Raw genomic sequence first — 16377 nt, 5'->3', positions numbered from 1 at the left:
CCGACCCGACCCTCCTTCAGGCATGAACCTGCCCCACATCATTGTGCTCCTGTGGGCAGGGGGGAGTCTCCGGGCCTTTGAAATCGTGGAGAAGGAGAACATTTTTCAGAGGACCCCCTGCCCTGCTTTCCTGATGTTCGATAATGCAGCCTACCTGGCCGACATGAGCTTCGAGCTGCCCTGCCACTGTAAGCCCGAGGAGGTGTCTGCTGTGGTCTGGTACTATCAGGAGCGCCTTGGTAGCAGCCGCACCAAAGTGCTGACGGACTTCGATGGGCAGATGCTGACGGCGGCATCCCAGGTACGGGTGGGCAGTGACCTGCTGGTTCGCTTCAGCATCCGCATGTTCAGCCTGGTGGTCTTCCGGGCCCAGCCTGAGGACTCGGGCTTGTATTTCTGTGGCACCCGCAAGGGGGACTACTTCTATGCCTACGATGTGGACATCCAGAGCAGCGAGGGGATGGTGGCCACCTTCAAGGACCTGGGCCAGGAGCCCTTTGCAGACGACTACCATGGGAGCCTCCACGTCTTCACCACCTTCTGGGAGTGGACCCCCTGTGACCGCTGCGGGGTCCGCGGGGAGCAGTGGCGCATTGGCCTCTGCTATCTGCAGAGCCCAGACCTCTCCCCACGCTACCGCAAGACAGTGCCGGACGTGGTGTCCTGTGGTTCACGGGCTGTGCCCAGGAAGCTTCAGGCCAAGGTCAGGGACCACACACCCGAGCTGCTGGTCCAAAGCTGCCTGGTGCCCTGCAAGAATACAACAAAGATCCGGGGAAGGCTGATGGCCATTTTAAACTATGTGTCCAAAGTGGGCAGACGGCCCTGGCTGCCCCAGGTGCCCATCCAGTACCACCAGCAGAGGCTGAGTCATGGGCTCATCATCTCCTGTCCCGGGGCCCGGCCAGAGCACGCTGTGGCCTGGGACAAGGACCGCCAGCACTTGTACCGCACGCAGTACTTGCAGGGCACCAATAGGTCCATGAGGGTCTTCATCGACCATGGCAACCATCTCCACATCCGCTTCACTCAGCTGGACGACAGGGGCATCTACTATTGCTGGCGGCAGGGCGAGCGGGTCGCTGGGTTCCGACTGGGCGTGGCATCTCAAGGGCGCTACAAGGTCTCACTCTCGGACCCCGAGGTCCGCTCTGCTTTGGAACTCACCCTGATAGGGTACCTGCTCCTCACCGCAGTCTTCGTCACCATCCACCTTTGTCGCTGCTGCTGCTACGTGTTTCGCTGTTATCCCAGCTTCTCTCGCTAGGTTCTCTCTCCACCCTCTCCGAAGACCAGCTGTGCTCAAATGTGTTAAATGATTCCAGGTGCTTCTGCGTGGGCATCCTGGGCTGGGACGTGTGGCAAGGGAGTGCGAACAAGTTTGTGAGTGACACCCTGCTCCCTGTTTTCATGGGCACGTCTGGGGCCTGGTCTGGGAAGTGGAGAAGCCTGAGGCAGGTGGGACATGGGACAGAGGCTGTGATGCAAGTAGCCAAGGTGCACATGTCTTCTGACTTCATCAGGTGAGAGGAGGAGGAAGGGAACCTCATATTTATTAAATGGCCTATTCAGTATCGAGCAGTGTTTGAGGTGCTTTCTTTTCTTGCCTTTGAGGACTGCCAAGTGGGTGCTGGTTAAATCGGGGGTATCATGGAGAGGAAGGAAGAAAAGAGTGGGGGAGCCACGTATATGTCCTCTCTGCCTTCCTCCCAGCCTTGTCCTGGGACCGGCTGGTAGAAATGGCAGGTCTGGAAATAAAGGTAAAGACTAGGACAGGGGAAATGGATGAGGAAAATGGAGGTCAAATTCAGGGCTTTCCTGAGAGACTGCACCCATGCTGGAGACTGGGGGTGAGAAGAGGAGCTGGGAGCAAAGGGGGGGGGGTTGTGGGGGGCACCAGGACTGCTCTGGCAGAGCAGGGTTGGAGGTGGGACTTGTCATGTGGCTGCTGCTATGGGGGGTGTTGAGCTCTGGAGAGGGTCAGTGACAAGAAGCACGCTGGGTCTTGTGCAAGGTTACTTGCTGCTCCCTTCCCCGGGCGCCAGCTTCTCCTGAACAGATCAGAGTCCACTCAGAGGGCGGCCACAGCAGTTGGCTTTATTTACCTCAGTGACTAAAGGCATCGGTGGGTGGCAGGAGGGAGTCAGAGAAAGGGCACCAAGTCTTGGAAAGAGATTCCCATCTCTCCCTCCCATTAGTCTTAGCAGTGGTTCTCAACCTTCTGGCCCTTTAAATACAGTTCCTCACGTTGTGACCCAGCCATAAAATTATTTTCGTTGCTACGTCATAACTGTCATGTTGCTACCGTTATGAATCCTAATGTAAATATCTGATATGCAGGATGGTCTTAGGCGACCCCTGTGAAAGGGTCGTTCGACTGCCAAACGGGTCGCGACCCACAGGTTGAGAACCGCTGCCTTAGAGGGAAGAGGGGGCCCCTGGGGTGGGTCCTCTCAGCCTCATTTCTGGGCACAGATAATCCCACGCTCCCCACAATCCTCCTGCGGAAAGCAGAGTAGATGCTCCGGGTGGACGTGTGTGCTCCCTCTCCAGGCCGCAGGGACCCAAACCAGGGTCTTCACTCTGCTTGTGCCTCCATTTCCTGAATTATAAAAGAGAGTGCTACCTAGACTACTGGGTGCATCTTGCATTTGAGTAAGAGGGGACCACAGGGCCCGTAGTTTAGGGAAAAGCATCAGGTCACTATGGGGCACAGACAGGCAGATGGATGGCGTTGGCTTCACCCAGCGGTATCTGCTGGGTTGGGAGGCAGCAGCTGCAGGGGCTCAGAGGCTTTGGGTGGACAGGGATTCTGCAGCAAGGAAGGGGCCTTTAGACCTGAACAAAGGGTGCCCTGCCCCTGTGGACGGCAGCCCCTTTTTCTCTTATTTCAGTATCTTCAAGAGGATGCATCACTTCTTTGATTCCCACGACCCAGAGGCCAAGTATAGCTGGTCATCCCAAACCCCAACTCTGATGCCTAGCATCCTCCTCCTCCCTCCTCCACTCTACCTGCCTCCCTCCCCCAGCCTGTATGGGGGATGTCCTCCTGGGCTTGACCTCCATGAACTGACCCCTAGGGGCCAAGCAGCCCCCGCTACTCCTTCCTAGCACCACTGCCCTCTCTACGTAGACTAAGACCCCCTAGTGCTGAGAATCAAGCTCCCACTGCCCACATGGCAGCTCAGTGAGGCTGAGACACTTGAATCATCATTCCCTCTGGGCAGGCCAGGAATTCTGTCTGCTGGGGACGCCAGGTGGTAGGATACCCCCGCCTACTATCAGACCGGCCAGGCTCGGTCTAGGTTAAGAATGAGCCGCTGGCCAGGGCTACCATGCCTGTGGGAACTTCCCCTTCCTGTCTCAGAGTCTCGGTTTTCCTCCAGCAGCCGAGGACACTCCAAGGCCCACTTCCCAGATAGCCCAGAGACCGCCAGCTCTGACAACGGTTGCCATGACAACAGGGATTAGGCTATGGAGAGTGATTTATTAGGTCTCTAGGCCCTCCCCAACTTCTCTCTTCCCTCCCAATTCTAACCCAAGCTTCTGGCCATGCCCCTCCAGGCTGCCCCTTTGGGGTGAGTGCCCTTTTAGATGGAGTTGCTGGGAGTGAGGTGGGTGCTGTCTGGTGGGCCTACTGCGGATGGAGCCTAGGGCAAAAGCTGGCATAGAGACGTCGTGGGGAGCAGCTGCAACGGGGTGGTGGGAACTCAGGTCTGGGGAAATGAGCGATCAGAGGAGGGGCAGCGATCCTGTTTACTGCTGCAGGCCCCTCCCGATAGGGGACAGGGGCCTCCGGGTGGTTCCCGCCTCACATCACGTCCTTGTGCTCCTGCTTGGACTCCTTAATGACCTGCGGGACAGAGAAGGTGCACAGTGCCACAGTCAGGAGCTCACACCGACCCCGGGCCCACCACTGCCAGGCTCTGTGACCGTGGGCAAGTCCCCAGACTCCCTGGGTCTTTGCTTTCTATGATGGTAACCAGAACTCCCTCGAGCAGCAGTCGGACGGGGGGGGGGGGGGGGGGGATGAGGTCACACCTGTAAATCATTTAGCACCGTGCCAGGCACATGGGGAGCTGATGGTGTGAAATTAACTAGTGCTGTTGTTGGTGTGATGGGGAGTAGGTTATGCCAAATCCCCTTTTCCCATTCCTCTGGAAGGTTCCTTTAACCAAGCTGGAAATGGAAAGTTGGTAGAGAAAACTGCTAATGTCTTTAATTTTCTTTCTCTCTCCCCCAGGCCTGGCGCTGGGGGTACCTGAGTTAGGGTGAGAAAGGGAGAAAGCCCACGTCAGGACCCATCCCGTGGCCGAGGCACCCAGGCTCCCCTTAGAACTGCCGGCGGAGGGGGTGGGGAATCTAACCACATCCAGCTTCCTTCCCCTCTTCCAGAGCCTCCCTGGAGAGCCCTGTGAGTTATCAAGACCCTTCCATGTGCCAGTTCCGGCTTCATTCCAGAGCCTGGCCTCAAGAATTCCTGGGGCAGCCAGGGCTGACGGGGCCAGAACCTCAGGGCTGCTGTCCTCACCTCTCCATCCCGCATCTCCACAGTCTTCACCACGATGTTTCTCTTGAGATGGCCTTCCGACACGGACTTGGTGTCCAGGCTGGTTTCTGTGGATGTGAGGAGAGGAGGCCTCCTGTGGGCTCTCGGGCACTAGACGTCCTCTGCCACCCTGGCTCCTGTCACCCCCAGAGCATGAGTACAGAGGCCTATCCAACCGGGCAGGGAGGGCCTCGGCTCTTCCACGGGCTGGCGACCCCCCGGTCCCCGCTGTGTTGGGCAAGTCCTGGCTACTCTGTCCACTGCCCTGCTGGCTCTCCTGGCCTGGCTGTGTTTAGTCCCTCTGTGAGCCTTTGCCCGGGACCTGGCTTTCTGACAACACAACCCTGTGTCGAGGTAGGATCACATGGGCTTTGAAACCAGGCAGGCCAGAGCCAGAGTCCCAGCTCAGCCACTAACCAGCCACACGACTGTGGGCAAGTTACTTTACCTCTCCCAGCCCCAGTTTCCTCATCTGTAAAATAGGGACATGGTGCCTACTTCTCTAGGTGGGAGTGAGGAGTCAGTCGACTGAAATCATGTATGTGCAGTGATTGGCTCAGTACAGGTGGGTCCCTTTCCTGTCCCTCCTCCCCTCTCCTACTTCTCTCTGCCACTTCTCTGGGCCCCAGTAGCCCTTTACTGTCTGGGACTTGGCAGTATTACCTCTAGCTGGCACCCCCCTCCCCCATTATCTTTTCTGATGCTGAACTAAGTCCTAGGACATACATATCTACTTCCTAAATGTCTAGCCCAGAAGAAGAAGACTTTTCCCCCCGTAGCTGAGGCCCACATACAAGTAAGAAGTAATTTAGCTTTTCCCCTCAGAGAGAAAAATATAACACTCACTAATATTTAAAATTAAGAGCAGGGAGTGTAAAACTTTATTCACTACAAGAGCAGCGGTCCAGGGGGAAATAATCCTCGGGGCTGAACCAGCATTGAGCTGAGCAACGGAGCCTCGGGGACCGACGACTCAAGCAGAGAGCTTGCCGCTGGGCACAGAGGCCCTAGGGGCCCCCTCAGGTGGGGAAGGAGGGAGGAGGAGGCTGGCATTTGCTCAGAGGCCCCAGAGCATCTCCTCTGAGCACCTGAGGACATATCACCCCGAACACCAGCCGGTCTGCTAGTTTCACCTACATTTACCCTGTGCCAGGCACTGAGGTTGCTGGGAAGATGGCACAGGCTGGCCCTTTAGGGAAACCTGGGAGGAGGGAGCCCAGGAGGATGGGGAACATGGACTTGGTGAGGCTCCCTCCCTGCCGAGTGGGGAAAAGCACCGTGTCTGGGAGGCGGGCAGCTAACCGAGAGCCGGCGGGGCTCCGTTTACAATCTGGTGAGCCTGAATTGGTATAACTTGTACTGTGAGGCTTTTGAGATGTCTTGTGACCTTGTGACCTTCCCCTTCTTTGGTGCTTTTGCCCCCTGTAGTGACAAGCAGTTGAAAAAACAAAAACATAAAACACTCAGATGGGCAGAGGATCTGCAAGTGTTCAGGGATCTGCAGACAGGACAGAGGTTGAGACCCTCACCCAATTCTGTAGGGAATGGGGTGCAGGGATGAAAGGGGGACACAGGGCAGAGCAGGACAGGAGTGGCTGCAAGCCCCACCTAAGATGCCCTGGGATGGTGTGTTCTGGCCAGAAACTCCATGGTGAATCATGAAGGCCCCCAAGGAGCACCCCGGACCCTTTTACCCAGGTTCTCAGCCCCAGGCCAGAGCAGCAGCCCACAGGCCTGGGGGAGGGGCATTAACCCTATACCCTGGCCACTCGGCCTGCTCTACTGACCTCGGATCTGCAGGTTGGAGAAGGTCTGCACAGGAATGGTGATGCTGAAAGACAGCGGAGGGAGAGCAGTGACCAGGCCGCCCAAGGACATCCCAGGCCAGGCCCTGACTCAGGGTCATCATGACAGCCTCAAGGAGCGCATTTCCTAATTTTCCTCAGCAGCCAACATGTTCCATGGAGCTCCAAGAGTCTGCAAGGGGCTCGGATGTTATGGAAGATGGGGACTTGGAGGATGGCAAAGACAGTTCTGAGGAGGCACAAGAGATAGGTCAGGGGAAAAGAAGTCCAATTATTGTTGGGAGGGTGGCGGGATGAGCCTTTTAGTTTAAGTCCTTGCCCTGGGACCTAATCAACTTCGGTTGAGTTGAACGCATTCACTCATTCATCAAACATTTATGGAATGCCTACTGTGTGTTATGGGAGCACTGTGCTGGGCACTGGGTTAGGAGGGGGCTGGACAGGCTCACCGGTTCTCCTCGCCCTCCAGCAGCTTCCTGTAGGTGGCGATCTCCATGTCCAGGGCCAGCTTGATGTTGAGCAGGTCCTGGTACTCCTGCAGGTGCCGGGCCATCTCGTCCTTGAGGGTCTGCCCCTCCTCCTCCAGCCGGGCCAGGGTCTCCTGGTAACTCGCTACCTCCCGCGCGTGACGCTCCTCCTGCTCCCGCATCTGCCTCTCCAGGGACTGGTTCTGAAGGGTGGAAGCCAGCCGGTCCCTCGAGGTACATGGGACCAGCTCGGGAGGCCTTTGAGGCCCCGCCCCGCCTTCGCTCTGGCCCCGCCCCCAGTCCTGGTCCCACCCTTGGCCCCTCTCCTCTAGCATCCCTGGGGGTGGCAGGTCCCTCCTCCCGCTCGCCAGCCTCAGTTCTCTGCCCCGTCCACCCACGCTCACCGTCCCGCGCAAGGACTCCAGGTCGCAGGTCAACACCTGCAGCTGGTGCCGGTAGTCGTTGGCCTCATGCTTGGCCCGGCGGAGCAGCTCCGCGTTGCGGGCAGCGGCGTCTGTCAGGTCCGCAAACTAGATGGGGAAGAAGGCCCTAAGCTGAAGGGCGGGTGGCAGCCGCAGGTGGGGAGCTGTGTGGGCCCTGGCAAGGCACGGTCTCTGGGAAATCAGGGAGGTGGGCAGAACCCCAGGGCTGTGGTCTCGGTCGCCCCAGGACACTGGCCCTGGGTGGGATTATTCCCAGAGGCTGTGACCCATGGGTAGCAGACCAGAAACCACTGCTGCGTCTTCAGCACCTAGCACGATGCCTGGTCGCGGAATGAATGAATGAACGAGCAGAATTGCCACAGAACCCAGAATCTCCTGCACTGACACCTCCATCTACAGGCCTGAACCCTGTTTCCCCCACCTGGACAGTAATGGGTTCTAATAGCCCTCCCTCCCCCAGCTGGCAGCCAAGCCCTCGGGGCTCCATCAGGCCGCAGTCTGCTCAGAACCATCATTGGCTTCTGCCACTCACACTCCTCAGCTCTGTGTCCTGGGCCAGCATCTCCGGGCCCCACCTCTCTGTGCCCTTCTGCCTCCAGGCCTCTACACATGCTCTGTCCTGCACTCAGAATGCCCCTTCGCTCTTCTCTTTATGGCCTGCTGGTCCTGCTTAGGCCAACTACCCTCCCTTCCATGATACCTTCCCTGGTCCCCACATTGTATATAGACTCTGCCCTGCAGTGTTGTCCATAAGACACCATACTTGGGTGCACATCACATCTTCCTGGCCAGACATGTCTCTGTAGCCTGGGCAGTGCCTGGCATGCAGCAAATGCTCAATAATCCAAGACACAGATGGCAGAGGCATCAAGAATGCAGGCTCCCAAGTGAGCTGGCTAGGGTTGGAAACCTAGCTCTACCGCTTTGAAGCTGTGGACTTTGGGCAAATTAGTTAACCTTTCTGGACTTCAGTTTTCTCATCTATCAAAGAACAGTACCTACTTCATAGTAAGATAATCTATGCAAAGCACAAGGCCTGACACACAACAGTGTTGTCAAATAATAATAGTAATAGTAGCAATAAGTTCTTATTAGAAGTAATATTGCCTGTGTGTCTCTGGGCAAGTCACCTCACTTGTCTGGTGAATGTCAGTCACCCAGAGAAGATCCTCTCCCAGCTTCCCTGAGTGTCTTGTATGGAGCCAGGAGGGCTGCCTGGAGGAGGCAGGCTGGCCCATAATCAGGGTTACCTTGGACCGGTACCACTCCTCTGCCTCGTGCATGTTGCTGGATGCCACTGCCTCATACTGCGTGCGGATCTCTCTCAGGGCTGCTGTGAGGTCTGGCTTGGCCACATCCAGCTCCACATGGACCTGCTGCCGGGCCAGCTGCCCCTGGAGCTCCCGCACCTCCTGACCAGGTGAGAGAAGGGATAGCAGGGCTCAGAGCCCAGGCCGCAGTTGGGGTTTTCTGATTGCCCTCTTCTGCCTGCCTGTCGGACATCGATGATGGCTAAGGGAAATGGAACAGCCCTAGTCGGAGGAAGTGCATGGCCCAGGCTAGAGGAGGCAGGGGCGTTTTGGGGCCTCATGGTGTCCTCTCCCCAGGCCTGGACAGGCAGGAGACAGAAAGTGTACCCGTGTCATTATGAAAGAGTGTTTGAGCCCTAACCGGTTTGGCTCAGTGGATAGAGCGTCGGCCTGCGGACTCAAGGGTCCCAGGTTCGATTCCAGTCAAGGGCATGTGCCTTGGTTGCGGGCACATCCCCAGTGGGGAGTGTGCAGGGGGCAGCTGATCGATGTTTCTCTCTCATCGATGTTTCTAACTCTCTGTCCCTCTCCCTTCCTCTCTGTGGAAGATCAATAAAATATATTTTAAAAAAAAATAAAAAAAGAAAGAATGTTTGAGTTCCTGTGCGTGTGTGCCCGTGGGCTCCCAGGTTCCATGGGGTCATGGATGCTGAATCCATGATCTGAGGTCAGAGCTAATTGGGATCCTTTTCGTTATGAATGGTTCTCGGTTAAATGGAGACAGATGGCAGAATGGAGTCAGAGAGACTGTGTGAGTTTAGCAAGTGCTCCAACCTCTTTGGGCTTCAGTGTCCCCTGTGAAAAGGAGATTATACGGAAAGGTCCCCCCCACGGGCTATAGTGGAGAAAAAGAGGCCCCAAAACTTTTGTAATTCTCAGGAAGTGGAGTGTGTATCTGTGTGCATTTTACCAGGGGCTGTTGATGCTCTCTTGTCTGTCCCTATTTCTGTCTTCCTCAATTTCTCTCTTTGTTTTTAATCTCTCTCTCCCCCCACCCCCACCCCTTCCAATCTCTCTGTTGGGCTTTACCTCCTCATGGATCTTCCTCAAGAACTGGATTTCCTCCTCCAGAGACTCAATCTTCCTCTCCAGATCCAGACGGGCCAGGGTGGCTTCATCTGCCTCCTAAAGTAGGGAGGAGGCAAAGGGCCACTCTGACCCCAGACTCTTCCTCCCCATTCCCTGGCCTTGTCTGTGCCCCCACCCCCTTCGGGGGCTGGGAGAGCCGCACATTGCTCAGGAGGGCTGGTGGGGGCCCGTGTTTGGGTGGGCTGCCATCAACCCTTTCCCGCCTCCTGCGCCCCACCCTTCCACCCCCCTGACCTGTCGATAGGCAGCCAGGTTGTTCTCGGCCTCCAGCCTCAGGTTGGTTTCATCCTGGAGCCTGGGGTAGGGGACACATTCCTGGGTCCATGCTCTTCTGAGGACTCTTGGACCCCGGCCCCAATCTCCCTGGAGGTGGCTGCCAGAGAGCACCCCCCAATCCAGGACTAGTGGAGGGGCCAAAGGAGAGCCTTGGCCAGGAAAGTGAACAGCTGAGGGCCTTGGCTGTAACTCATTACTAAGGTGCCTTATCAGGGTTGCTGCACCTGCTCCTGCTCACACAGGCGCTTCCACCATCACACACTCACCGCTACTGGCACACACACACGTCCTCCTGCACTTGAGGGCACACACGCATGCCCAGCTGGCTCAGCAAAGTACCAAGCCCCTGGGGTTCCCCCCGGGTCTTTGGAAATGGGTGTTATTAAGATCTCTGCTTCACAGCTGTGCAAGTTGAAGCCTTGCCTAGGATCATAAGCTGGTGACAGACCAAGTCACCTGTGTTCTGAAGCCAGGCTTTCCTGCTCTTTCCCCGCCTCCCTTTACCCCCAGGCCCAGTCCTTCCCTTCCGTGTTCTCCTCTCTGTGCACCCAGGCTCAGAATAGGTGCACTCCCTGCCCACAATCACAGGGCCCCAGAGTGAATGAAACACACAACTAACTGGGGCCCCTGACTGCTCTAGCACAGACTTAACCAAGGGGCAGGTGCTGAGCGTGCCCTTTTTCCTGGCAGAAGGTCTTGGGGAACGAAATCTCTGAGGCCCTGAGCCTTCTCCCAGTCCCTGCCATCATTTGGGGGAGCAAGGACAGCCCTCCCTTCCCAGAGATGTGGAAACCAGTGAGCAGGGAGGCAGAGCCCCGGCTTGAGTCTCCGCAGGCCTGCGGGCACTTCCTCCTGGGGGCTCAGTCCTCCCTGCTCATGAGGCCCCTCTCCCAGGCGCCCTCCTCACTTCTGCCTCAGGGTGCCCAGGTCCTGCGCCAGATTGTCCCTCTCGACCTCGAGCCGGGCGCAGTTGGCGGTGAGGTGATCGAGCCGCAGGCGCAGCTCGCGCAGCTCAGTCTGGTAGACGTCGGCCAGCTTGGTGGGCTCCTTGGCCCGCAGCTGGTTCAGCTCCGCAGCCAGTGCCTTGTTCTGCTGTTCCAGGAAGCGCACCTTCTCGATGTAACTGGCGAAGCGGTCATTGAGCTCCATCATCTCTGCCCGCTCACTGGCCCGTGTCTCCTTGAAGCCGGTGTTGAGTGCCCCGGCCAAGGAGAAGTCTACCCGGGCCGGGAGTGGGGGTGGCATTCGAGCCAGGGAGAAGCGGGTGCCTGGAACCAAGCGGTGGCTGGGAGTCAGGCCCCCCACCACCATCTCCGAGGAGGAAACATAGGCGCGGCGGGCAGCTGAGGTGACCCGTCTCCTCTCCATCCTGGCCTGGCTCTGCGGGCTCCTAGGATGCGAGGGCTTTATGAAGGAAGGGGCTGTCTTGACACAGGCCAGATTGTCCCTGGCAACACCCCCTGGCATAGCCTGAGGAGGTGGGGCTGGGTTGCAGTCCAGCCATGGGGAGCGTTCTTCTCACCCCACTGAGGTCATTGTGCCCAGAGGCAGGGCCTCCTGGGCATGCCAGCCCCAGCCTGGCCACAGTCAGAGGTACTGGTGGGCACTGCCTGGGGCCAGATGGTAGGTCTGAGGACCAATCACTGGACAAGGAGACCCTTTCTCTAGGAAGGTGGGTTAAGAAAAGGCTGGACCGCCCTAACCGGTTTGGCTCAGTGGGTAGAGCGTCGGCCTGCGGACTCAAGGGTCCCAGGTTCGATTCCGGTCAAGGGCATGTACCTTGGTTGCGGGCACGTACCTTGGTTGCGGGCACGTACCTTGGTTGCGGGCACATCTCCAGTAGGAGGTGTGCAGGAGACAGCTGATTGATGTTTATCTCTTGTCGATGTTTCTAACTCTCTATTCCTCTCCCTTCCTCTCTGTTAAAAAAATCAATAGAATATATTTTTAAAAAGCAGAAATTTAACTTTAAAAAAAGAGAAAAGGCGTTTGTCCAATATGCTTAAGGAACAGTCTGTATTACAGTTTCTTGCCAAGCCAATTCCCAAGAGATTGCTGGAGTCCATTCCTCTGAATACAGGCATCCCGCATTTTTGCTTTCTTCCCACTCCCTGGAGTTCTGGGGCTGTGGACTGAAATTGATCACTGGCCTTTTATCTGGAGCAGTGATCACCAACCCGCAGTCTGCGGACCACAAATGGTGCGTGAGGTCCAAAAGGTTGGTGACCGCTGGTCTGGAGGGTCAATTGAGGCCTCTCTCTAGCAGTGGGGGATGATGAAAGGAACTTGGGGGTCCTGATAGGGCAAGAGGGGGCAGGCACTGCACTCTCTGGCCCTTTCCCTGGCTCAGTCTCACAGGGCTCACCCTTCCGTGCCCAGCTTCCCTGCACCCCCTCCCAGAGCCCAGGCCTTGACAGCTCCACAAAGCAGTTATGAATGAGCTGGCTGTCCCTACTCCCATCTTTGTTCCTGTAATACCCTGTTTCCCTGGCCACCCCTCACCTCACTCTCCCACTGGAGATTTATCTCCTTCGAGTTCCCACACATCAGGTTGAGAAGACGGGGAAAGGCCTCTAGGGGTAGGTGAGTTTGGGAACCCATGAGCCACTGCTTCCAAACTGGGAACCTGGGCCTGGGCCCTGTTGCCCCTTGAGAATTCAAATCCATTTACCCCCTTTACTTTGGTCCCACAGAGTCAGCACCCCACCCAGGACCCCCACCCATCCGTGTCCTTGGACTTCTGGGAAGTGGGCAGCCTTCTTCCCACCCCCACTCTGCCTGCTGCCCACGCCTGGGCCTCTGATCCCTTTTGCTGGGCACTTGCTGAATGGAGCCTTGTTCTCCGCCGCCGGTGAGGGCGCCGAGCAGCGAGGGCAACCCGCAGGGGGCTGTGCTGCTTTTATCCCAGGATGCCAGGCTGTTAGGCAGGGTGCAGCCCAAGCCCCCTGCTCAAAGAGCTTCTCGGAAAGCATCTGACGGGGCTGGAGTGGAGCGGGAAGCAGGCTCTGTGCCCACCCCTGACCATTGTGTCTGTGCCAAGGTGAGTCATTCAGTGGGCATGAGGGGAAGGCCCTGGGGTGGCCAACCCAGCACGGCCAGGTCTCCAGCTCTGCAGACAAGGCCTGGCTGCTCACCCCCTCCCCAGCTCTTAGAGGCCCCGAAGCTGGGACTCACTGGGGGAAACGCAGCATGCAGCCCATAACATGCCCACATGAAAAACATCTTCCCCAGCATCCTCTGTGTGAGTCCCAGCACAGAGAGAGGAGGTAAGAGTCCCTAAGTCTTAGCCACATCTGACCCCAGGGCTTGAGCAGTTTCATGGTGAGGGAATCCCGAAGGGGGTGCTAGTGACTTTTGACCTTGTCGTGGGTGGAGGAGCTGGGGAAAGACAGGGCTCCTCTCTGTAGCTAGGAGCGGCTGCTTTTCCACTTTGCTGGGCCAGGCACAGAGTGCAGCCTCCTCTTCTTGTGCAAGTGAAATCTAGTTGAAATGAGCACTGAGCAGTCAGTCCTAAAGGGAAAAGGCCTAACAAGAGCAGGAAGTGCTCGTCAGTGTAGCCCAGTGAATCCTACCTGTGTGTGGAGAACGGCTACAGTGTTTGGACAGGTTCAAGCCTTGGACTAGTGGTTCTCAACCTTCTGGCCCTTTAAATACAGTTCCTCATGTTGTAACCCAACCATAAAATTATTTTCGTTGCTACTTCATAACTGTCATGTTGCTACTGTTATGAATTGTCACGTAAATATCTGATATGCAGGATGGTCTTAGGCGACCCCTGTGAAAGGGTCGTTCGACCGCCAAAGGGGTCACGACCCACAGGTTGAGAACCGCTGGAAGGCACGGTCCTCTCATGGCCACGTGCAAGTCCCTGCTTGGAGGGACCTATGGTTCGAACCTGTGGTCCCACGTGACTGAGTGATATGGGCTGCAGGAGGTGCAGCAAGTAAGCAAAGCTTGATCAGGTGCATGTCAGTGAGTAGATTCGAAACCCGTGAGAACATTATAAACATCTCAACTGTGCCCTTACTTTGCCTCGTGGAATCTGGCTATAAAATAAAGACTCGGCTTGCAGGCTGTGGTGCTGTCTCCTCATTAGAGAGGGAGCGTCCCCCTAGCCCCAGCTTTATTCTCTTGTCTGTCTTCTCCATCCTTCACCACCCCCTCTCAGGTTTACCCATGGCTGTGCCGGCTCGGCACATATATCATCATTTTAAGAGCTGTATGGTTTTCTTCTATATGCATTAATTTAACCAAGTCCTATTGTTAGACAGCTGTGTTGTCTCTTCCACCCCCCAACCCCCCTCCACTATGATGCACATCTGCCCCAGGCAGAAACAGCTCCCAGCCTCCACTGCTATTTGCATCCTCCTGGACTGGCTCAGGTCCCATCTACATGGTGTTTCCTCTCCTGCTTCACCAACCTGAGGGCCTCAACATCTAAAGCCTCAGGCCAATCGCTAGACCAACTTCTTCACCAGGCAGCAGAAAGCTGTGGGCCATGGGGAGAGGATGCCCGAAAACCCCTCTACAGGGGGCCTTCAGCCAAGCCATGCCCCACTTCAGGTTGAAGTAGATAGAAGATGACCTTCTACCCCTGCACCCCCACCTGTGTCATAAATCTGTCAAGATGCCCACCTGCCTACAGGGCCCACATGTCTCGCAGGACAGGCCAACACAACACCTGGCCTCAACCCACACACGAGGGGCCCAGTGTTTTCCAGATTTGCCAACCTCTAATTCAAGTGGCTGCTTTGCCACTAGACTGCGCCCACCGGCTCCGCTGGAGCCCCTGCCGCCCTCCCAGTACCCGCACAGCATGGGGGGCAGCAAGTATAGGTGGGATGAAGAGAACATGGGTCTCTCTGGCTGACTCCTTGTGCACCACTCAGTGTGTCCGTTCCCTGACCCATCTCTGAGGAAGGGAACCGGGCCCTGGTGGCCACTAGATGGCAGTGCTCAGCTTACCAGGTCTGGAGGCAGAGAAAGCTGGGCTCACCCAGAGGCATCACCCCCTTTTTTTCCTCCCAGGTTACCTCTGACGGCTGCGGCAATGCCCTCTAGGGAAAGAGCAGGACTGTGGCTACTCCATAGCTGTGTGATCTTGACTTAAGGTCCTGTCTCTGAGTCTCCACTCCTACAACTAACATGGGACTAGCCACACTCACTGCCAAGGGAGTTGTGAGGATAAAATCAGGGAAAGCCGGAGGATGCAGCAGGTGCTTGATAAATCACAGCTCCCAGCCAAAACCGGTTTGGCTCAGTGGATAGAGCGTCGGCCTGCAGACTGAAAGGTCCCGGGTTTGATTCTGGTCAAGGGCATGTACCTGGGTTGGGGGCACATCCCCAGTAGGAGATGTGCAGGAGGCAGCTGATCGATTGTTTCTAACTATCTCTCTCCCTTCCTCTCTGTAAAAAAATCAATAAAATATATATTTTAAAAAAATCACAGCTCCCATTTAATAACACCTGGTGATTTATATATCTACATATTAGCACATGTGTGATGGGTGGGCCCAGACTGGAAGCTGGGTCCACCGGGGGGAGGGGCTTCCGCATCCTGTTCACCTCATGTTGGTGGAGCAGGGACAGTGTCCCCACCCCCAACACAGGCAGTTAGTTGGCGGTGTGGACAGGACGCAGGTGGCAGCAGCCAGTGAGGACAGGGTGGGAGTCAGCACTGTTCGCCCCTCACCCAGCACCGTTTGCCCCGGCTTTGGGTTTGCCGGGGGACACGTGTCAGATATCTCCAACCGCCCAGGAGGAACTCAGAGTAGAGGCTGTCTCCCAGTCTTTCTGGCCTCCCTGACTCCTCCATCCTTGCCCTTCCCCAGCCCAACTCCGTCCTGGGGTGGGGCTCTTCTGTACCTCAGCCTGCTTCCTAAGGAGAAGGGCCACGTCTTTCCCCATGGATGGGGGCTTCCGAATGCTAGGACTGGGATCAGACTGGGAGCACCCTAAGGATAGGTCTGCTTCCCCCTGCAGACTAAGGTACCCACAGGACAGGAGCCACCCTTCCCCCTTGGGTGGGAGCTCCCTGATAGAACCCATGGTTCACTGTCAGCTGGATGCCCCTTGAGGGTAGAGGTTATCTCCTTCCAGTTGGAGGATGGCTGCCCCAGGCCAGGGTAGCTTCCTCTGCCATCCGCAGCCTGTGTCCAGCTTCTAACCTCTGCGGGTTAGAAGCACCCAACTCCTGTGGCTGCAGGAGTCCTGGCTGCCCCCCCCCCCCCCAGCAGTCTCCTTCCCTTTCCTCTTCCCTGCCTTCTCTCAGCACGTCGTCATCTGAAGCATCATCAATTCACTCACCTGCACAGACCCAGGGGCCAGGCTGCTTCATTGGGGTTAATAAGCTCGGGCTCTTTCTTTCCCCTTTCTCCCCCTCCCAGTCAGGGCTCACTCCGGCCTCCCCCATCTCTCACCTCTAACCCCAAGACCCAC

The 16377-nt window shown here is 56.8% G+C and overlaps 2 protein-coding genes across 3 annotated transcripts; one reads left to right on the top strand and one right to left on the bottom strand.

Annotated features, from left to right (window-relative positions):
• FAM187A (family with sequence similarity 187 member A) lies at nt 1-1558 on the top strand. Its single transcript, XM_036340000.1, has one exon. It carries the CDS (start codon nt 23-25, stop codon nt 1265-1267), a length of 1245 nt encoding a protein of 414 aa, XP_036195893.1. The 5' UTR covers nt 1-22; the 3' UTR covers nt 1268-1558.
• A 769-nt stretch (nt 1559-2327) lies between these two features.
• LOC118672444 (glial fibrillary acidic protein) lies at nt 2328-11335 on the bottom strand. Of its 2 annotated transcripts, XM_036342118.1 has the most exons (10): nt 10847-11335; nt 9898-9958; nt 9604-9699; nt 8515-8676; nt 7226-7351; nt 6804-7024; nt 6337-6380; nt 5852-5971; nt 4532-4617; nt 2328-3853 (listed from the first exon to the last, which is right to left on the bottom strand). In XM_036342118.1, the coding sequence occupies exons 1-10, from the start codon at nt 11305-11307 to the stop codon at nt 3812-3814; spliced, it is 1419 nt and encodes a 472-aa protein (XP_036198011.1). In that variant the 5' UTR covers nt 11308-11335; the 3' UTR covers nt 2328-3811. The 2 variants fall into 2 exon arrangements, with proteins under 2 accessions (XP_036198011.1, XP_036198012.1); XM_036342119.1 differs by lacking the exon at nt 5852-5971.
• Between the last annotated feature and the right edge of the window lie 5042 nt (nt 11336-16377).

This window comes from Myotis myotis, unplaced genomic scaffold (genome assembly GCF_014108235.1).
Source record: "Myotis myotis isolate mMyoMyo1 unplaced genomic scaffold, mMyoMyo1.p scaffold_m19_p_17, whole genome shotgun sequence".
Taxonomy (NCBI): Eukaryota; Metazoa; Chordata; class Mammalia; order Chiroptera; family Vespertilionidae; genus Myotis; species Myotis myotis.
Note: the sequence above shows the minus strand (reverse complement) of the source record. Positions and strands in the feature narration are given on the sequence as shown.